The sequence below is a fragment of the Penicillium psychrofluorescens genome (genome assembly GCF_964197705.1).
Source record: "Penicillium psychrofluorescens genome assembly, chromosome: 4".
In the NCBI taxonomy this organism is placed as follows: domain Eukaryota; kingdom Fungi; phylum Ascomycota; class Eurotiomycetes; order Eurotiales; family Aspergillaceae; genus Penicillium; species Penicillium psychrofluorescens.
The window spans coordinates 4,014,850-4,036,205 of NC_133442.1; the positions used below are offsets into that span (position 1 = coordinate 4,014,850).

At 53.6% G+C, this 21,356-nt stretch overlaps 8 protein-coding genes across 8 annotated transcripts; 3 read left to right on the plus strand and 5 right to left on the minus strand.

The window, feature by feature from the left end:
• Window positions 1-412: 412 nt before the first annotated feature.
• Window positions 413-1,623, plus strand: PFLUO_LOCUS7175 (uncharacterized protein; the record flags this gene model as incomplete). The annotated part of the gene is made up of 2 exons (XM_073784791.1): window positions 413-550; window positions 637-1,623. 2 exons carry the CDS (start codon window positions 413-415, stop codon window positions 1,621-1,623), a joined length of 1,125 nt encoding a protein of 374 aa, XP_073641210.1.
• Window positions 1,624-2,087: 464 nt separating this feature from the next.
• Window positions 2,088-3,464, minus strand: PFLUO_LOCUS7176 (uncharacterized protein; the record flags this gene model as incomplete). The annotated part of the gene is made up of 1 exon (XM_073784792.1): window positions 2,088-3,464. One exon carries the CDS (start codon window positions 3,462-3,464, stop codon window positions 2,088-2,090), a length of 1,377 nt encoding a protein of 458 aa, XP_073641211.1.
• Window positions 3,465-4,620: 1,156 nt separating this feature from the next.
• PFLUO_LOCUS7177 (uncharacterized protein) lies at window positions 4,621-6,120 on the minus strand (the record flags this gene model as incomplete). The annotated part of the gene is made up of 1 exon (XM_073784793.1): window positions 4,621-6,120. The coding sequence occupies one exon, from the start codon at window positions 6,118-6,120 to the stop codon at window positions 4,621-4,623; it is 1,500 nt and encodes a 499-aa protein (XP_073641212.1).
• Window positions 6,121-6,237: 117 nt separating this feature from the next.
• PFLUO_LOCUS7178 (uncharacterized protein) lies at window positions 6,238-7,707 on the plus strand (the record flags this gene model as incomplete). The annotated part of the gene is made up of 2 exons (XM_073784794.1): window positions 6,238-6,381; window positions 6,547-7,707. The coding sequence occupies 2 exons, from the start codon at window positions 6,238-6,240 to the stop codon at window positions 7,705-7,707; spliced, it is 1,305 nt and encodes a 434-aa protein (XP_073641213.1).
• Window positions 7,708-8,289: 582 nt separating this feature from the next.
• On the minus strand, window positions 8,290-10,260 carry PFLUO_LOCUS7179 (uncharacterized protein; the record flags this gene model as incomplete). The annotated part of the gene is made up of 1 exon (XM_073784795.1): window positions 8,290-10,260. The coding sequence occupies one exon, from the start codon at window positions 10,258-10,260 to the stop codon at window positions 8,290-8,292; it is 1,971 nt and encodes a 656-aa protein (XP_073641214.1).
• A 793-nt stretch (window positions 10,261-11,053) lies between these two features.
• PFLUO_LOCUS7180 (N-acetyltransferase 10) lies at window positions 11,054-14,310 on the minus strand (the record flags this gene model as incomplete). The annotated part of the gene is made up of 2 exons (XM_073784796.1): window positions 11,054-11,252; window positions 11,315-14,310. 2 exons carry the CDS (start codon window positions 14,308-14,310, stop codon window positions 11,054-11,056), a joined length of 3,195 nt encoding a protein of 1,064 aa, XP_073641215.1.
• Window positions 14,311-15,148: 838 nt separating this feature from the next.
• PFLUO_LOCUS7181 (uncharacterized protein) lies at window positions 15,149-18,468 on the plus strand (the record flags this gene model as incomplete). The annotated part of the gene is made up of 6 exons (XM_073784797.1): window positions 15,149-15,192; window positions 15,249-15,307; window positions 15,362-15,759; window positions 15,805-16,236; window positions 16,290-16,442; window positions 16,492-18,468. 6 exons carry the CDS (start codon window positions 15,149-15,151, stop codon window positions 18,466-18,468), a joined length of 3,063 nt encoding a protein of 1,020 aa, XP_073641216.1.
• Window positions 18,469-18,913: 445 nt separating this feature from the next.
• PFLUO_LOCUS7182 (uncharacterized protein) lies at window positions 18,914-20,107 on the minus strand (the record flags this gene model as incomplete). Its single annotated transcript, XM_073784798.1, has 3 exons — window positions 18,914-19,204; window positions 19,263-19,692; window positions 19,752-20,107. 3 exons carry the CDS (start codon window positions 20,105-20,107, stop codon window positions 18,914-18,916), a joined length of 1,077 nt encoding a protein of 358 aa, XP_073641217.1.
• Between the last annotated feature and the right edge of the window lie 1,249 nt (window positions 20,108-21,356).

Sequence of the window (21,356 nt, forward strand, 5' to 3'; positions counted from 1 at the left end):
TTACGGGAAGAAGTCACCTTTGATGTAGACTTGTCCATATATGTTTAGATCGACCTTCAGCTTGTGTAAAATCAGTGTCAATCCAATCGAATTTCCTTTGTGCTTATAACTTGGGTTTTGTGCGTCTGGTATAGCCGGCAGCTTCCTGACTTGATCTTGGTCACTTTCTTCTCTTTGCTCTCTCTTCTTTCTCCTCCCCAACTCTCTCCAAACTCTCAAAACTGCGCTGGCTTGACTTCTGTCTGCCTTTGATTTACGGCCAGCATTTCTTGTTTTGTTTGAGGAGCACTATTCCCACACCCATCTTACGCTGACAGTCATGTAAACAATCCCCAAAAAGGCCAATAATACAAACCTGGCATCCACGTCTGCGAAGAAGAAGCAAAGTTGACTCGTGAAGAGACGTTCAGCAATGGATTACTACGCCATCCTGGGTGTATCCCAAACAGCATCCACCAAAGAAATCAACCTTGCCTACAAGAAGCTCGCACTGAAACACCACCCCGACAAAACAGGCGGCGACGATGACTCCAACGAGAGTTTCCAGCAGGTATCGCTAATCATTCTTCTAACCATTCCCACACCAAACACTGTTCGTTTCAAATATAGATGATCTGTTAACTAAAACCACAACAGATCCAACAAGCCATCGAGACCCTCCGCGACCCAGAGCGACGCAGCAAACATGACCAGTCCCTGGGCGTGAATGTGAAGAAAAGGCGATACCATCACCCGGAGGATGACTGGCGCACCTGGTTTGAGGACGGCACCGACTGGGGCCGCAAGAAACACTGGGACTTCAACAACGACTGGGACCGGTACATGTACAGCTTTGGGAATAGCGTGCACATGGATCCGGACTCGGAGCAGTCCAGGGCAGAACAGGCTCAGCACAGCGCTGCGGCCGAGGAGTGGGAGCAGACGTGGGCGGGTATTGATCCTGAAGTTGAGAAGGCGAAGGAAGAAGAGAGAGAGGGAAAGCGTAAGGAGGCAATGAAGGCCCTGGTGATGCGCGATGAGGAAGAGTTGGAGAGAGAGGAGGAAAGTGATGATGTTTCGGTTGACCAGACGACTGAATTCGAGAGTACTACTTCCTGCCTGCTTCTTGACAACGACGGCCGCTCTCACGAGGATGGAGAGCACCCCGTCAACACGACCCAGAACGACATGAATATGGAGACAGACGATGAAGACGCTATCTTCTTCGATTGCAGCACTTCCCTCATTGATTCACTGCTTAGCGACGAGGAGACTAGCCAACTTGACCAGACTTCCGAAGAAGAAGAGGAGCCGTTTGCTGTCCTCGCATCGTTCTTCAATGCCAAGCTCAACGATTCCCGCGGACGCTACACCGAAGACGACTACTACGCGGAACTCAAGGGAATTGTGCTAGAGACCTTTTGCGGATGGATGGAAGACCTTCGCATTTCGTACCCTGACGCTGAGCCTCTAGCCATGCGCAACGATCACCATGACTGCCCTCATCTGGGCGCCTGGGAGAAGACGCTTGGCTGCCCCGAGTGTGACGCCTGCCACCTTTGGATGCCGATCTACATCTTGACCTGCCCGAGCTGTGGTGCGAAGGCGTGTGCTCGGTGCAAGTTCGTAGATGGGGTTGATTGAGGGTCTGATGTACACGTATAGTGTTTGATTGAGGAGTTGCGGTGTTTACTGGAGTCTATTCTGGGCGATATGTTGTAGGAGTTATTGGTCTATGGACAATTTAAAGTATTGTATCCACGTCAATGTTGAATAGAATGGTGTACTTCCACTCTAAGCCCTCTGGCAAGACCCTAAGTACATGTTATCTATGCGACAGCTCATGTATCTCGCTTGTATGGAGACGCTAGGAAATCCAGGCATCAAGTCACACCGATGTGCTCATTCACTATATACCGAGCTTCATCCAGACTCGACCGTCCTATCGGCTACGTGGAAGTCACCATCGTCATCTAGAAAGCTTGCTTCGGAATATTTGATTATACGCTGGCCATTGATGACATCCAAATTTCGAGTTCATCTAAAGGGTAAGCTTCATGATAAAAGAGTCCATGCGCCCACTAGCTCCGTCGTTTGGAATCTTGATTTCAGTTTCTAGTCGTCGGCTCCTGCAATCCCAGTCCCTTGAACAAATTCCCCGTGACATTCTCCAAAAACCGTTCAACGTAATCCCTGTCGTAGAAACCCTCGTTGTAGGACGCGCTCAGAAAGAAAGTGCCTTTCCAACTCCACTGATAGACCATGTATCCGGGCCCCATGAGATTCATGTCCAGTTCTATGTGATCTACTCCCACCCACCTTGGCCCTTCATACTCATGTTGTACCTTGTCATCCATTCTGCCAAGACTGCTCAGTTGCGGGCAGGTCTGTGGTGGCGGTACAACGCCTTCAGGCAAAGGTTGACTCAGGAGATCTGCGAAAATCTTCGTATAGGTACCGTAGTGTTCAGCCTCTATCCACTGGTCGACGCTTAGCGGCTGATGATACTTGAGCTGCAGAGCCCGAGCATAGGTTGTGAAATCGCCCCGAGGTAGTGTGAATGGAGTGGCCACCATCCAACACCCTGTCGCACATTTTTTGGGGTCTGCATATTCTGGCTTGACATAGGGGCGGTAGTTGAAGAAATTCATGGACGTGAAGTCCCGACCCGCGGTTTCTGGACACGCCATGTCATAAGTCGTCTCGATAATTGCAGCGTGTATAGCGGCTGTGAGGCTGTGCCCTGCCTTCTTGGAAGCAGCTTTCAGCTCCTCAAAGGAAGGGCCAGGAATGGAAAGACGCGCAGAGGCACAGCCTCCTGGGGGTCCGGATTTTATCTCCAAGCCAACTGAGGGAATCAAAGCTGGATGCTGGTTGAATAGTTCCTCGGCTGCCTTCACAATTCTTGACTCACTGCTTGCAGGCAGCGGTACAGTTTCAGCCTGGCTTAGTGCGAGGCGGGAGGCCTCATCACCGTACTTTGGATGCGTATCATCGCCTTCCGCAAAGTAGCGAAGATAGTTATCCACGAGATGCAGAGCGCCCATACCGTCTTCTTGCCAGTGGTGCAGACGCATAACCAGCTCTGAAGATGCTGGAAAGAGATGCAATGATGAGAAATCCAAAATCCCGACAGATCGAAACCAGTCTTCCACCGTGCTGTCGCGATGCACAAAAAAGCTTTTGCTCACCCATTCTTCAACTTCATCCTGAGACTTGGGAACTGAATAAACGTGATTGGCATAGCGCAGAAGCCCTGCTATCAAGGGATGATTATAACGTAGTTGAATCCAGGCAGAACGTAAGCCTGCGATGATATTGTCCTCGCCAAGTCCGTGTCCAAAGCGCAATTTCAGGACGAAGTTCATCTCCCAGTTATGACCCCCTTTCAAGGGGACGAATAGGTCACGCATCAGCCGGCATACATTCTCAATTCCGTCCAGAGGACGCTCGTAGCGACCTGGTGCAACTTCTTTCCACGGCATCTTGCTTTGGCGCTTTGTTTTGTTGAAAGAAACTATGAGATAGCTGAGGAAGGTGGAGATGGGCAAGGCCCAGTCAGTTTAAGAAACCGAATATCCACCTGCAAAAAGTGTGGCTGTGGGTATTGAAACCCTCGCGGGCTGAGACACCGGTCAGCCTTAAATGAGGGGTGATTGTATTACGGGGTAGTTTTCCAGGTTAAAGCTCGAACCGCCAGACTCCGCCGTCGTTATTCCTGTTCCAATCACGCTATGTTCCGAGACAGGAATGATTAACGTCGAAGCGCAGCTTACTTTTGGGACTGAAAGTCAACAAATTACGATCCCGCCGGGATTCGATCTGTTCGTATTGTTCTGGCCAATGAACGCATATCACCAATTACCCAAAAAGATCTAGGGCTTTTCGGAAAAGCTTGGATTGGCCGCTACGCTGCATTCTTGTCAGCCGTTCAACCATTGAGTCAAAAGTAGGCTGTGCAAGGGCTGCATTCCAGTTCTCGCCAACTAATACCCTGAGCACATGGGCTACACGAACCAAAAAATGATATTTTCCATGACCTCAAAATTTCAACTTTGAGAGAAAGAGAGAGATTGTTGCCGCCTACTACTTAATCATCATGTGCAGAGAAATAAGTTATCGGGAAACAATACACATAACAGCACATACATACGAAAGTCTAGGGCCAAGGTGTAAGACTGTATGTAAAACAAAGCAGCCCAATGCGCGCAGGCAATCGCGTCCATGGGAACATCATTACCATTGTCCACACCGGCATTGAGATCAGAGTACGCCAACCTCAGCGGGGTATCCTTTTGTATTTCCTCAAAGTAGGTTAAGAACTTAATCAATCACGTCCGGCAGAATCAGATTGGCTTCCTTGAACGCCAGAGACTTGCAGAAAACTAGGACAGGCTAACTGTCCCTAGAACTGAAGCTGCATTATCGGTAAGATAAGTAACCCAGCCTAGCCAGCCATTGAAGATGACGACTTTCGAAGACTGCTGGTGGAAAAACCGTGTAGCAATGACAAACGCTTCCAACTAGGATTTGGGGTCAGAATAAGCCCTCGATACCCGCTATGCTCGGCCTCATCGTCAAACGTTAGGAGCCTAGGGCTAGAAACCGAAACTGTCGCTGATGGTAAGAGCTGACGCTCGTTCAGCGGTCAAATCGCCAGATGACAAGCTCTCTGTTGCAGTTTTCGCCCACCAGGTAGGACTCTCCGCCACAGAGTTTTGCTCGGCCTGCAAAGTCCAAATTTGGATGAGTGAGGGGTGGGTAGTGAAGAGACTGAAATTGTAGGTATATGCTTGCCTCTTGCCTTCCTGGAGTTCGGCTCAGAAGAAGGATCCAGAGGAAGAATGTCGGTATGGAAGCATAGTCGATGGGATGATAAACATAGTCGAGGATATTCTCTGGGTATCTCGATTCCCACAGGAGAGGTACAGGCTCAAGCGGAGTCGCTTGCAGGCTACAGTTCCCGCGATATGGTACTAAAGGGGCCTCAACTCGGTGCCGACGGTGGGGACCATAGCCCGACAAGGGAATGCTGGTCACGATAGTAAATGATGACGGCCACCACTCGTATTCTTCGTCGGTGATATTCTCAGTAATTTCTAGAGCCCGGGCGTCGTTTGTGATTTCCAGCCGTTGGATGCTGGGACACCCGCGTTGTCGAATACCGAAGAATTCCAGATCGCGGAAACCGAAGCGAACCTCGACCGTGGGTGCGTCTGGTTCTTGATCTCTCAGACTGCCTGTAGGATCCAGGGACGGACGATAAGAGGACGGCTTCGAGATATCCCAGACGAACAAGGATTCAATTGGCGCATCTTCGTCTGCGGTGTACAGACTGCGGTTCGGCTGCCACATATAGATCACATAGTGCGTTTTGGTATGAGACGAGAAGAAGCGGTCTCGGTCACTGAGAGGATGGCCCAGGAACATGATTTTCCATTCGTTGCGCGGGACAATGCTCCAACCATCGTCGGATTTGCGCGACACGTCGAAGGACGAGGCAAAGTGGCGATGGACGCCGTCGCTGTCGTTGAGCCAGTGAAAGGCTTGGGGTTCTGCCCACTCGACAACAAGCACTTGCTTCTGCAGCCGTACACGGCGCACGACTTTTCCGTGGACGATAAATGGCACCATGAAATTGCGATTTGTCTTCAGGTCCATCAGCACCAAACACTGGTGGTGAGCACTTGGATAGATCAGCAGACTGTCGTCATACGTCCACATCGCCTCGCCGAACGGTCGGTCAACAAGGTTACTGAAGTGGCTGGCATGCGACTCCCACGGCGGGACGGGGAACCATTCGCGTTCGCCATTGCTGCCAAAGTCATCGCACAGCTGGAATTTCTGCAGCGAGCGAGGTTTCTGGATCGACATCCGATGCCATCGGGAAGCGACTTGGTCAAACAGACGGCGACACTCGTGATTGTCAATGTCGGAGCTTCTGGCGATGATCTCATCTGCCTCTGGCGTCCCCAAGAACCATCGCTTCGCCAGCGGCACGAGGATGGATGCGCTGCAAAAGGCCTCGTTCCATGAGCGCGAGACCCGGCGACAGTGTGCGATGTCATAAAAGGACAGCTGGCTAGAAATGACCCAGAAGAGGTCCAGGGGCAGCGTGGCCAGTTGGGGTGTTGTTGTCATTTGGCAGAGTTGGGTTCCCCACACCGGACAGCTTGCGCCGACGACACCTGGCCTTTTCCTTCTTTCCTTCCCTCCAGACTCTCCCCATTTTGATAACTCATCTCCCCATACGGAATAATGATGCTGCCCAGTTCGATCCTGCTCGCCCTGCTGGCTGCGCTGCCCGCCAACGCTGACGGCATGTACTCCAAGAAGTCGCCAGTGCTCAACCTGAACCAGAAAACCTACAACGCTCTCATTGCCAACTCAAACTACACCTCCGTGAGTCAATCTGTTGCTTGACATGCTACCTCACAGCTAACATCGCTGCTCCAGATTGTCGAGTAAGCTTCCCTATCTTCATTTTTGGCCCACGCTTCGTTATCGCTGTCCTTCCCGCTGACGTCGAGCTCTAGATTCTATGCCCCGTGGTGCGGCCACTGCCAGAACTTGAAGCCTGCATACGAAAAAGCCGCGAAAAATTTGGATGGTCTGGCCAAGGTTGCAGCCGTCAACTGCGACGATGAAGAGAACAAGCCCTTCTGCGGCCAGTTGGGTGTGCAGGGCTTCCCAACGCTTAAGATCGTGACGCCTGGCAAGAAACCGGGCAAGCCACGTGTGGAGGACTACAAGGGGGCGCGCACTGCCAAGGGCATTGTCGACGCGGTGGTGGACCAGATCCCCAACCACGTCAAGCGCGCTACGGACAAGGATCTGGACAAGTGGCTGGCCCAGAACGAGGACCGGCCCAAGGCGATCCTGTTCACGGAGAAGGGCTCGACCAGCGCGCTGATTCGCGCGTTGGCCATTGACTTCCTGGGCTCGATTGATTTCGCCCAGGTGCGCGACAAGGAGAGAGAGTCGGTCGACAAGTACGAGATCACCGAGTTCCCATCACTTGTCCTGGTTCCCGGCGACGGCGGGGAGAACAAGGTCTACAATGGCGAGATGAAGAAGCTCCCGATTACTGCGTTCCTCAGCCTAACGGCCAAGCCAAACCCGGACGCTTTGCCAGCGATGGCAGCGGAAGCTGTGGCGTCCGCCGCCGATTCCAAGGCCAAGGCCACGAAACCGACACCCGCGGCCGACGACGACGGATCCGGTGAGAAGGCAGCTGAAGACAAACCCGCCCAGGTTCCTCTTGCTGCACCCCCGATCCCCACTCTCGCAACCGCGGAATCCCTCGAGTCCAGCTGCCTCGCACCCAAGTCTGGAACGTGTGTGCTTGCTCTTCTCCCGGAGGCCAGTGAGGCAGACGCCGCGCTCCCCACTCTCGCAACAGATGCACTGGCCAGTCTGGCCGAAATCGCGCACAAACACGCCCAGCGCGGAACGAAACTCTTCCCGCTGTATGCGGTGCCCGCCATCAACACAGGCTCCAAGACTGTGCGTGACGGACTGGGCTTGGCCGATGACCAAGCGGTCCAAATCGTTGCTCTGAATGCCCGCCGTGGATGGTGGCGCCAGTACGGTGAGAGCGAGGACTTTGGCCTCCACGCCCTCGAGGCTTGGGTGGATGCGCTCCGGCTGGGTGAGGGTGCGAAGGAGAAGTTGCCCGAGGGTCTGGTCGTTGAATCCCAGGCTGAGCCGGAGCATGATGAGCTCTAAAAGAGGGAGAAGACAGACCTTCTTGCCTTGCCTACTTACTTGTACGGGTCCATTTCGGATCTTATTTAGCGAATTGCATGTTCTTCCTCTATATCTCAGAGAGATATGGATCTAGTTTCTGAACTTAATTACTCCCCTTTTACCTAGGGCTCGGTGGAAGTACTTCTCTGAAAGGATTTGTTAACTAATCCAAGGAACCGCTTGGGATGTGGAGAGAGATTCAGGAGTAAGATCAGTAGATAAATTCTACCCAATCCATTGTTGCACTTCTACCTCGAGGAAACTTAACGTTCGGGACCTTGGCAGGTCTGTGGACAACGCGATTACTTGTTCCTGTGACGCACGCTATCGAGTTGGACATGAAAATAGTAGTCTACCGATTGTTCTTCGGACAAAGGCTACCCTTGCATTAGACAAAGATGTGGCTATGCCGTTTCCGTAACCATTTCTCATATTGACGATTTTCTTATGTACAAAAAAGAGGTTCAAATTATTATATGTCCAGACAGTGAACAAACTCAAAATATCTCATCCGATGGGGACGGAGTTGACAGTCATTTTAAAACACAACCCTCAAAGCCCCTAGAGAATACTCCCCAAGCCCTGGTCAGTGAGCGAAGTCTGCCCAAATTGCTCCAGAATAACATCAGCAGCCTTCTCACCAACCATGTAAGTCGAAACCGCCGTGAATGTTCCCGGGATACGAGGGTAGACGGAAGCATCAACCACACGCAGACCCTTCACGCCACGGACCTGGAACTTTGAGTCCAGAACAGCCATCGGGTCATCGTCAGCACCAATCGGGCAGGTGCACGAGGCGTGATGACCCCAAGCCGTATTCTTGGCGTAGTCCTTGATATCCTCTGCCGACTTCACACCCGCACCAGGCAGGATCTCTTCAAATGGAAGCACCTGGCGTGCGATGGCGTCCCGGGCGAGTTCGACTGACTCATACAGAGCCTCGAGATCAGCGGCGTAGTCACCACTGCCGGTATCGAAGTAATTGAAAACGATCTGAGGGAGATCAAGTGGATCCGCCGAGCGCAGGGAAACCTTTCCAGCGGTATTGCGTGGTTGAGACTTCAGGATAGCCCAGCTCCAGACATCGTGCTGCGCGGTGATGTTGATGCTGTAGCCCGGGAAGTATCCACGGAAACCGACAGGCCCGCCGAAGACAAAGACATCCCAGTTCTCATCTGCCGTAGTTGAGCTCTTGAAGAACATGGTAGATGCAAATCCGTCCGAGGCGTATGTGCCTCTGTTTCCGAGAACGGGGTTCTCCCAGCGCCTTAGGCACTCGTCTGTACTCTCTTTGCTGGTGAATGTACAGCCGTCAAGCAGAGTGAAGTTGTTTGGGACATGGCCTTGCACGACGATTTCGTAGTGGTCCTGCAGGTTTTCGCCAACTCCGGGAAGATCTGCCACGACGGGGATGCCGAATGACTCGAGTTCGGCTTTCGGGCCGATGCCGCTGTGCTTTAGAAGCAGTGGAGAGTTGTACACACCACCGGCAACAATCACTTCACGGGATGCCGTCACGCTTCCTGGAGTACCCGTCGTCTCTCCAGATCGAGGACTAGCCTTGAACAGGTACTGTCCGTCAAGGAATTCGACGCCCGTTGCACGGGGCGGGCTCGCAGAGTCGTCAAAGAGAACCTTGGTTACGAAACAGTCGGTGCGCACATCAAGCGGATACTTCTTGCTACCATCTCCATTTTTCGCATCACGCACGTCAACGACAAATTCTCTCGATCCGACACGCACACTGTCCTTGGACGAGATAGGAATCTGATAGTACCCAGGGTTCTGGTCGCGCGCCAGTGAGTCGGCGTTAGCATCGCCCGCGCCCAGAGTAGCGAGGTTGAAGACCGTGTTGGTGTAATTACCCAGGGCGAAGAGGCCGCCGGTGATCATGCTGAGCAGCTGCGTATCCTCGAGCACGAGGGTGAGCGGCGCTTCTTCGGTCTGCAACCAGCCGTTGTAGCCGTGTCCCGGACTCAGGGCAAGATAGTTGTTCCGCTCTGCGTTGACGAAGTATTTGCGCATGATATCCGGAGCCCAGGAATCATCGCCCGTCAGGGTGGCAATGTATTCGAAGTCTGATTCAAACGGGTAGATGGCAACGAGGGCATTGTGCCCGGTGCAGCCACCTAGCGTACCCGTCCGCGGATACAGCGTCCCCTTGAGCGTCGAACCCGGAGGCGGGTTGAGACCTGTATACTCGGTTCCATCGGGGGTTTCATAGGTAGTCTTGTAGTCAAGGGCCTGGCGCTCGTCGTCGGCGTAGTGGTGGACGAAAAAATCCCACGCCAACGCCGGGTCCTCGGAGGCTTTGGCCGAGTATGCCGGGACGCTGTAGTTCACGTTTTGGCCTTGGTCATCGCCGGCTTCGATCAGGAGTGTCTTGTGGCCCGCCATGGCCAGGCGCGCGGCTACAGGACCGCCACCGGCCCCTGAGCCAACGACGACATACTCGTAGCCCGTGAGTTCGACTGCATTGGCAAGCGACGCCGAGGCTGCTAGGAGCCCGATAGCGACAGAAGGAAGAAACATGGTTAAATTAATATTTAACAATGATCGGACGAACCATTGACGAATGAACCAGGCGGGGGAGGAGGACTATTATAGCGGTTCTTTAAACCCTGCATAGAGCAGGAACATGTTCAGCGAGAGCATGATCGCCGAGACAATCTCCGATGACCGGAGAACATGCCGCGATCATGGCGGACCCTGGGAGGGATCGAGAGCGAACGTTAAGAGTTGTTCTTGTTCTTCACCGGCTTCTCGTCGTTGACGTGCCTATCGGAAGCCGGAGAAAGCGAGACTAGCGGAGCGGCTAGTGTACTAAGGCCTGTCTGAGCGGGCAGGATTGTCAGTTGAACAGCTGGACTGACTAGTCGAAGCCTAGAAGTCATTATTGGCGGGGTAGTCTGCCGTAGACCGGACTAGGGAGACCATTTTACAACCTAAAAGTTTCTTTCCCCTGTGGCGTCAGTCATAATTGTGTTCATGCCGAGGCAGGTTTGGAGGTTTGGCCAATCGCATGCTCAAAAAGGGGCAAGCGTAGGTGTTCGGGATACAGTCGGGAGCACATGCATTTGCCTTCGGGCTCCACAAAACCCCGGCAACTGTGATCAGCGGTGGAGTTTTAGTTTTGATGGAAAGCAATATCCGGGGTGTCGGGTGGACGGAAGGAATGGGGGAGCAATCAGAAAGGTCCACTAAGTGCTCGCTTCAACAGTAATGTGGATTGTATACACAGTAGACCGAATAGGTACACAAAAGAAAAACCCCAGCAGAAACCCAAGGAACACCTTGTCAAATGCAAACGAAGACAGATATCGATCTATTTCTTGCGGCCTTCCGTGCCCTTCTTGATAATCTTCTGCCGCTTGGAATCCACCTCCTTGTCAAAGATCTCGCGTGCAGACTCGCCCTTCTTCCGCTTCGCCGCCTTGCCCTTGACGCTCACGGTGGAGCCACCGCCAGAGCGAATCTGTTTCTCCGCGTCGTCCCAGGCTGTGGAGCCGTGGTCAATTTCGTATCTGGAGGCTGGAAATCAGTTATTGTTCATTCCTGGCTGCGGACGAGGATCGGTTGATCTTACCGGTCCAGTGGGAGAGCGTCAATCAGTGCGCGCTGTTTCTCGCGCATCTCGTCGTCGATCTGTTGGCCGCCTTGGCGCAGTTCCTCGTCGAGACCGGTCTCTAGTGGTTTGAACCGGTCTTCGGCGGTGTGGTTATCGTCGTGAGCTCCGGATGCAGAGATGGCCGAGGGGATTTGATCCGCGGGCATGGTGTCGGCGACAGCGCCTTCGACCAAGCCCCGGAACTGGGTAGACACCTTGCGGATGATCTTCAGGAACATGGCGAGGAGTTGTGCCGAAGGCAAATTCAGCTCTTTCTCCAAAGCGTCCAGGCTCTTGCGTTGCAGGCCGATGGCGAGGAGAATGGACTGTTGCACACCTGAGAGACTAACCTTGCCGGCGAGGCGGTTTGCAAAATAGTACTCGGAGATAGCGGGCACCATATCAAGGATGACGTGGTAGTCCAATAGATTGTTGGCGTAGCTATCGAGACGTTTCAAGTCAAAGGGCGAGAAGGCGTCATCAAGGTCGGCCTTTTTCAGAGGGCGCCCAACAATAGACGGATCGAGCTTTGCGCCGGCATTGGCCGATTCACAGATGCTGAGGGAAAGAACAGAGGGGAACTCGCGGAACTGGTACGACAACAAAGCCAGGAATCGGCGGTGGAAGTCTCGTGCAAAGGCGCCCAGCCAGGCGGCATCGTTGGTGCCGGCCGTCAAAGTACGCAGCATCACACACGAGTGCTCGCCAGTCAGCTCGTTGGGAGTCTGCCGCAGGTACACTGGACTGAAGGTGGAGCGCTTCCAGAACTTGTGAAGACTGGGAGTGAGACCGTAGCTGACGCCAATGTAATCGAGCATGTCGGGACGGCGCTCCGTTAGCTTGCCGAACAGCGGCGGCATAGAGCGGATGTCTCGGACGTGAACGTTGTCGTCTAGGAGATTAGAATTGGCGAGCTCGTCGTCTGTGACGCGGACCATTTCCTCTTGGAGCGCAGCCGTGTCTTCCGACAAGCTCGTGAACTTGCCCTCGTAGAAATCCACCAGAAGCTCGAGAGCCCGCGAGCCATAACCCATACCCACGTACTCCGGGTTGGTCGCGATCCGGACAATGCGAGCACCTGACAGACTGGCGAAATCCTCATCCTGGAACTGCTGGCTCACCAGCCAGGGAATCAAGTCCCCACCGGCTCGTTGGCCACGGCTCAGGCTGTTGAGAACGCTTTGCCGGCTGATGCGACCCTCAAGAGCAACTTGAATGACGCAGAGCGGTTCCGGTAGTTTTGTGGCTTCTTCATCGATAGGCGGAACGAGCACATACAGCTGGTGTGCAGGGGCATCGCTCATAAGCTGAAGGTCGTTGGGCGTGTTCTTGTAGTGGCTGGCCACATACAATGCCATCATCTGTTGCAAGAACTTCTCGGAAACAGGATGGAAGGAGAACAGAGTATCACGGTTTACCTGAAGCAGCTGACATTGCGACGGGTGAGGGCAGCCTTGGGTATTCATCCGGGACTTGGGCAGAGTCGCATCGAGACACAGGACCTTGTTCAACCACTTCTCCACGGAGTCCCCCGGTGCATACCGAATCGGCTCAGCCAGAGTGATCTCCCTCAATGATCGCCCACCAAGGCTCTTGTCTGCGTTCTTAGCAGACTTGCCTGTGCTACGGTCCGCAACATCGGTATCGTCGGTCTTGATACCTCCGCGGGACTGTTCCCGTAGTTGTTGAATCAATTTCAGCGACAATGATCGGCCGGTACCCTCGTAGCCGTTGATGGTGGAGGCCATGAAGACCAGGTAGGGGCCCAGTAGCTTCCGTACCATCGGCAGCGGAATCGCTGCAGCTTCATCAATAACCAGAAGCTCTGCTTGTCCCAGAACGTGAGCGTCCTGCGGTTGAATATATTGGATAGTTTGACGGTGGTTGCGGTGGACATTAACGCGCACAATGGCTTTGTTGAAATCCGGATTTGTCGATTGCAGGATGGTATAGTCGACATGATCCAAGTAGCCCAGGGCGTCAAAGCCCTTGAATACAAACTCAAAGAGCGTCTTCAAGTTCTCCGGGCTTGGGGAAGTGATGAAGATATTGCTATAGCCATGAGCAATGGCCGCTGCAATCGAAACACCGAGGGCAGCCGATTTTCCGCGTCCTCGGCCTGCTGTGAGCGCAACGGTGCTCTTCAATGTCTTCTCTGCAATTGCATCGACAAAAGTGAGGAGGGCCTTGGCCTGGTCGACGGTGCGAGCCAGATTGACCAGAGGGCCCACGGGCTGTGACTCCGCCAGACTTTCCTTGATCTCCTTCAGCTCCTTTTGTGGGCCGGACTTGGTGGCATCGATTGACTCGGGAGGAGGAAGCGGCTTAACATTCTTGCCGCCGGAGATGGGCAGCACGTTCAGTTCGTCGTCGACCACCAAGCACGAATCGCAGCTGCCCAGTGAAAGGATAAATCGCTCATTAAAGCGGGCGACCACGTCCTCGTGTGCTTCCGTCCGGTATCTGGAGTGAATGTCCATGGACAAAGTGTACAGCTGCTTCAGACTGTTCATGCTCTTGAGCAGTAGCAACACCATGCCACCTCCTTCGACCGTCTCGATCGTACGCGCCAGCAGATTGGGCGTCATCGCCTCAAAGTCCTGCAGGATACACATGCCATATGTGTTACCCAGAATCTTCTCTGTTTCCTTGTAGTAGACGTAGCGGATCTGGTTGAGGGTGATGAACAACTCGAAGGGATCTTCCTGGTTGGGCTCACGGATGCCTTGTTTGACCTGCTTCTTGATCTTGGCCTCGCGCTTCTTGCGGTGACTGGTGAAGCCCAGCAGATCCTTCTTGTAGGCCCAGAGCACGGATTTGTTCTGCTTCACGTCGACGCTAGACATGATGTAGTGCAGATGCACAATCACATCCTTGGCGCGGTCGCCCACCACGACGAAGAAGCTGCGCTTCTTCTCCTGCACGCCATTGCGAATGAGCGCGGGGATGCGCGAGTCGATGGCCTTGCGAGGCATGATGGCTGTGGGAGGAGGGCGCGGGAGCTGGCCGCGGGAGAGAGCCGAAAAGGATCACTCGTGAGATTGGTGATGTAGAATAATCCGGGACACCACTGGCTCCAGAACGCTCGGGGGTTAATTCGAGTCCGTCGGAAGCAATAAAACCCAAAAAAAAAAAAGTTGCTCCGGCGATCGACCGAACGAAAAACCATACTGCCATCCGCCACCGCTTACTTGATGTGATACCGCCCTGATCAAGTCACATGACCTCGACCCAACACGTGACGGTCTCTGGATTCCGTTTAGCGCCGGGGCTGTTCGTAGTCCCTTTATTGACTGTGGATGACGCGTTCTGTAAATGCAGGGTCTGGGCGCGTGCAACTTGGAAAAGAAAATGGCTGACAGCGCAGGTGGGCCCCAGTTTTCCCTGAACTCAAACCCTTCATACTTTTGGCCTGTCGATCTCACTCGGGGACGGCAGAGATGAACGAGCACCGATCGGTGTAGCTACCATCGGTTGTCTTGGATCTTCTTGATTTCATTCTCGGTGCCATCTGCAGCTACAGAATACATCAGTAAATAATAAGACATGCACCACGGTCAATAATCACCATCAGGTGCCCCGTTGACGCAATACGGCCCCGACCGATGTTCCCTGCTTAGGCGAACCCTGCCATGTTTCCTCCCTCGTTGCTCTCTCTCTCTCCCCTGGGCTCCACCACCTTCTCTTCTTCCTCTTCTGGTCTTCTGGTCTTCTATCCGACATACTTTTTCTCCCTCCGCTCCTTCTTCCTCTTCCAGGCGCATTATTTCTAGACGCCATGGCCTTTGACACCTTCATGCGAGATTAATCAACATGCCCCTAATCTCCGCGGACACTGGCCTCAAGGTCTGTGTGGGGTGAGTGCGATCTCTCTGGCTTGGATCGAGCTACGGACACTAACGCCTTTCCGTAGGATATTCCTGCTGAGCTCTCTAGTCCTCGCCACATCCTACAGTGCCACTTTCGCCTTTGGTAGGTCGACCTCCTTACATTCCAGACCGAGCGAAATGGACTGACCATGCATAGATCGCCCGGTCGACACGGCCATTCTGGTGTGTATTCTCCTCGGCGTGGCTTTGATGATATGGGCCCGTTTGGTTCCATCAGTATATCGGCCGCCAACGCCAACGCGCAAACCGTCCGGCGATCACTTCACCGACCAGTTTGAACTGCCTTCGCGGGATCCGTCGCGGACCCCGTCGCCGACACCCTCGCCATTCTCGGACCCTTCCCCCTTCTCGATATCCTCGCCGGCTTCCGTCTTCAGTGGCTTTAGCAGTCCAGACACTCCTCTTTCCTGGAGATCACAATGGCAAACCACCCGGTGGATCAAGGTCGCTCTGCTGACCGGACTATGTGGTCTACGCATTGAGACCTTCCGCCGGATCACGCTCCATACCGAATGCGCGCCCGCTACATATGAAGTAAGTTGTCCGAAAAGCTCACCTGCAACGCTCGATGTCTGATAGTCCATGCGCCATCAGTATGCCGTCCCTTTTACCGTCTCCCTGTACGACTACTGGCGCACTCAGCGGTCTCGGAAACCGAGCGACTACATCCCTGTAGGACAATCGCCGCAACCACAATCGCCGTCTCTGTCCCTTCGCAGCAGCCGGGGGATTCTGTCTTACCTATTCCACGGCCGTTTGCGAAGCGTGATAGCTGCCTCCTTGCTCTTGCTTGGTGGCTATTTGGCCTCATCGCTCCCCGCTGGACAACAATCGACCTACATCTGCCCCGAGGTTGTCGGCGAGGCACTGCGCCTACGGACATACAAGATTTTGAACATCTTCCTCGACTCATTTCTTCTCATTGGTATCGCCGAATTATGGCGCGAAATCAGTAGGATGCAAGAGGTGCAGCGCAGGCGCACACTGGTTTCTCTAGGGATCGGTCTCTTTGTAAGCGAAAGATGTTCGCGTGTCTGTGTTGGTAGTCTAACGTGCAGCTTTAGGGCGTGGCCTTGGTTTGGACGATAATCGGGATTTTCGTGCAGCGTCACCTCCCTGAGCACAACGGCCAACTATTTCTGGATGCCAAGTATTCGCGCAGTGCTTTGAGTCAGGCACTGCTGGCGGTCATTTTGGTGCTGTCGGCCTGGCATATTGTAAGTATTACGCCGCATGTTTCATGGAAGATGGTACTAAGTGGTTCAGCTGCCGCACTACGGCATCATTGGGGTGTCAATTCTCGCCGGGTTTGTTTTCATTTCCACATTTGCCGTGTCGACACTATACGGAGCACCGGCGCCTTTCCCGTTTATCTCCCCTTTCCGCGCCGCCATCGCCTTGGGCACATCTTTGACGGGGACTCTGCTGTTCCTTGGCGCACAAGTTGCCTCCGAAAAGGAGACGAGGCCCTTTCGCCGAACCAACATTGTCCTCCAAGTGCTACTTGTATCGCTTTTTGGAATAGGTCTGTGGTTCGTCTTCAATAAAGAGGGACTAGTTCATTCTCACCCGATCGACGTGCTCATTCAGAATGGACGAACCAATCACCAGCACTTCCTAAAACAAGCTAAGAGCAGTAACAGCATTGAAGAAGCCGTCTCGGAATATCGGCGGCGATACAATCAGCATCCACCACCTGGGTTTGACAAATGGTATGAGTATGCGACCAATCGATCCTCAGTTATCATAGACGATTTCAATCAGATCTATGATAATCTGCTTCCATTCCGGGCCCTGCGTCCCGATCAATTACGGGAGATGACATACAAGCTCGCCACAAATCCATTCAATGATCTCGGTGCCGTCAGTATCCGCAATGGGAAAGCTAGAGTGCAAGAGGGGATCAGGCCGACTCATGCTTGGATGGTGGTCGGGGCTGCAAACATGATTGAGAAGTTCTCTGAACACCTCCCGGACATGGATCTGGTCTTCAACCTGAATGATGAGCCTCGAGTCGCCGTGCCGTATAGGAAGGCGAGAGCACTGAAGCGGATCGTACATCACCAAACCCTCGTCCCTGAAGAGGACATTATCCACAGCTGGTCGATGAACCGAGATCAAGGCTGGGGCCCGGTTGAGCCTGCTCACCAAACCAACGAGACGGTGTTTACGGACAGCTCATGGAGAGGAATATTCGACCCGTATGTGAGCGTAACCTGTCCACCGTCGTCCAAAGCGCGCTCTCGGAGGATTTGGGACCGCCACGATATATGTATCAGCTGCGCAGCACCGCACTCGATGGGCCAGTTCCCCTTGAATTTTAATCTCGCCTCCGACATCTGCCATCAACCAGATCTAGCTTTTCTTCACGGGCTATTGTTATCTCCGGCCTCGTTCAAGGTCTCCCAGGAACTTGTGCCCGTGTTCAGCCAGAGTGCGCTATCCAGCTTCAGCGACATCCTGTTTCCAAGCCCGTGGAACTACATGGATAAAATCGAATACATGCCGTCCGAGGAACATCCAGATCTCGAGTGGGTCAACAAAGAAAACGATCTCTTCTGGGTTGGCAGTACATCCGAGGGAGTCAGTCGCTTCGGAGAGTGGAAGGGTATGCCGCGACAACGGACCGCACACCTGATCAACAACAACACAAATGGTCACGTCTCCGTTCTACTCCCCACAGGTGAACCGGACTCATACCGCTACGAGGTTTTTTCTGGAACCGGGCCAACCTCCCAACTCGGTTTACAGGCAAACGTCCACCTCTCCGAACCCATCATCCGCTGCGACGACTGCGAGCTCCAGCGCGCCGAAATGGGCACTGTGTCCTGGCTCGACTTCCAAGAGCACTGGACCCACAAATATCTCTTCGACCTCGACGGCGCTGGTTTCAGCGGCCGCTTCCTCCCTTTCCTCCAGAGCCACAGTCTCCCCCTGAAGACGGGGTTATTCCGACAATGGTTCGACTCACGACTTACGTCATGGGTCCATTTTGTGCCTGTCGACATTCGCCTCCACGGTCTCTGGAGTACCTTAGCTTATTTCACAGGTGTCTCATCCGACCATGCACCGAATCCCATGAAGGGACACCAGGAGCAGGGCCGCGTAATTGCTGAGGACGGTCACCAGTGGGTTGGGGACGTCCTGCGCAAGGAAGATATGGAAATTTACTTCTTCCGCCTACTTCTGGAATGGGGCCGCTTGACGGATGACCAGCGCGATGTGTTGGGCTACAAAGGTTGAAGATCTTTGGTCATAATTCATCATCATGTTGTACATAATGTGTCTACTGATTTGCATGGCTGACATGAGGTGCATGGAGTCTGTTTAGGCGGGCTTGGTGGCTAGATCCTATTTGTTTTGTCTCTTAATTTTTCTTTGGGATTGAATCTACTCCACTGTGGAGATGAATCTACGATAGGAACTAATAATGGAATACGCGATACGGAGTAAAGAACCTTGAATTGGATTTAAAAAAATCCTTCGGATTTCAAATGCAAAGAGGCAGCGAGTGCGGGTATTCACCACAGAAATGGTATGGTAGCAGCGAGACAAATAACGCGGAACAATCGCTACCCATATTTGATCAAAATCAAAGTTGAGAAATATAACGCCGTTGGAAACAGAACATCGCCCTAAGAACTTTCCAAAGAAAAAAAGTAAGATGAAGATCCCAGATCCCATCTATCTACGCAAAGTAGTTCAGACGGTCACGGCGGTACTTGCCGCGCATGGGGGTGGGCGGAGAGCGAACGCGCTTGGGGGCGCTCATGCGACGGCCATTAGCCATGTTGGCGTCGCGCTTGGTGGCGGAGCTATCCTGGTAGACCTGGAGACCGTTGATGCTCCAGTAGGTCTCCTCGAAAGCAGTGGGGTTGTTGCCGACGTAGTCATTGCAGCTGCTGTCGAGAGCGGAGCAGACGGCGTCTGTGCTCCAGACCTCGCCGGCCCATTGGCCACAGAAGGTGATATCGAAGATCTGGCTCGGTTGTGAGTGATTGGAACTAGGTAGGTAAAGAGGAGGGGGAGAAACTTACGATCGACATGTCCGAGAAGTGCTCGCTGAAGTCGCAGCTGCCGGCAAACGCAGCAGCGGGCTCGCCCCATCCCGTAGGATCGGGGGTCCCGCTCGTGATGTCGGAGGGGATACCAGTGTCGCGGCCGAAGAACCAGATGTTGATTCCCAGGTCGGTCCACTCCATGGCGTAGACGCCGCCGCCGATATCGTTGAATCCCGTGCCGTAGGACTGGGTGTCCGAGTTGGAGATACCGCAGCCGGCGTTGTTGCTCTGGCCGGCAGCGTCGATGTAGCAGTCGCTAGTGCTCAAGGTACCGGTGAAGCCAGAATCGTTGATCGTACAATTGTCCGTCGTGTGCAGGGTCATGGAGTCGGTAGACTGGTCATTGACGCCTTCGATGATGTCGATCTCGCCGTTGTCGGGCCAGGTGCCAGAGCCGAGCAGCCAGCTATACCGTCTAATTAGTATTTGGGTTGCTTTAGTTATTGAATCCGACTCAAAACTTACAAGGCAGGCCACGAGCCACAGGTGCTATCGGGCATGTGCGCGAGGTCGAGGATGAACAGGCCCTGGGTGTAGGTGTTCGTGCTCGAGATGCGCACGCTGTTGCGACCCGTCGTGGTCACAGACGTATTGTCAACGCCGATGTAGACCGAGCCGCCATTTGCAGAGATGAGGCCGTCAGACTCGGCGGTGCCCTGGTCCACAAAGGTGACGAAGCCGGCCGTTGGGTCGGTGTCCGTGAAGAAGTCGAATTGGTCAAAGAATGAGTCCGAATTGCCATAGTCGTCCAGCAACGTATAGGCAGCGGAACTGAGGTGGGCGAAAAGGCCCAAAGTGGGAAGGAGAGTATGCATATGCATGATGAGTATATTTGTTCAAGAAAGTAATAGGGTATCTGTCAAAGAACCCCTGCGGCAGACACAGTCTGTATATAAAATCAAATAGATCCAACTAGGGATCAAAGGAAGGAATGATACACCGGGTCGGTGAAAGGATTGTATAGACCAAGACGATCTCAAAGGAAGGAAGGAAGGACGCTTGGAAAGAAACCATTCGGGTTGCGGCCGACTGGACTTATTATAGTCAGTCAACTCTATACGGCACGGGGCCGGACATGGTCCACCCCTGCCGACACGACCACATGGTGGCGTATTGCAGACGACCATCAGATCCCAGATCCCGGTCCACTTAATAAAGCAGGCGGAGGTGGGCTCGTTTCAGGGGCAAAGATCGGGGGGCATCCGGACAAGGAATCAACTCCCCTGGTTGAAGATCTATGCTCCCCGTAGCGCGGGAATATTTATCCATTCGGACCCACCTCCAGAAGAAGAGGACCAGATGGCCAGAAGAATCATGAGAATGACAGTCAAAGAAATGTCAGTCGCCTGGCGCATCTGATCACGCCCGCGGCCTGACAACACCCACTTGTTTTGCTTTGAGAGCTCACAAAGGAAAAAGCCTTGATCTATCTGACGATATTCTCAAACAAAGCCGAAACCACGGCGCTTCGGAACCAGAGACGATCGCGAACGCTAACTCGTCGTCGCCCCTGGCCGGAAAAGGGAACGGTGGTGGCGAGCAGGCCAGCTCGGCGCGCTGACTGGCTCGACCCTAACGCAGGTGACGGCCAATGGCAGAATTCTCCCCGGGCCAGGGGCGGGCTGATGGGTGACCGTGGCAAGGGGATCGGCAAAAGGGGAGCAGCAGAAAGCCGGTCGCTTTCGGTGCCTGACAGATCTAGTCGACGGATTTGCAAGATATCGTCAGGGTCCGAGCTGCTCGTCAGGGTCCAACGGGGAAGGGGCTGTGACTTGGTTTGCTGCCCCCAAATGCTATAATGTTCGTCATCTTTAGGGCCAAAGTGGCGATGAAGACGTCTGAATTCTCGTGTAGAATCGCAAAGCCAAGACTCAAAAATAGTTCTGCAAGAAATGATCCGAAGAAACGATCAGTAGAGTCAGATCGCACGACGATCGCAATCAAACCCACAAAACAAAAGAAAGTCGAGACTAACAGTTTGCTCTGCCGGAGTACTAGAGCGCATGCCGTGCATTCTCGACTGAACACTTCCTCCCCCCAAAACGGAACTAAGCGCCGACACCAGCGCGC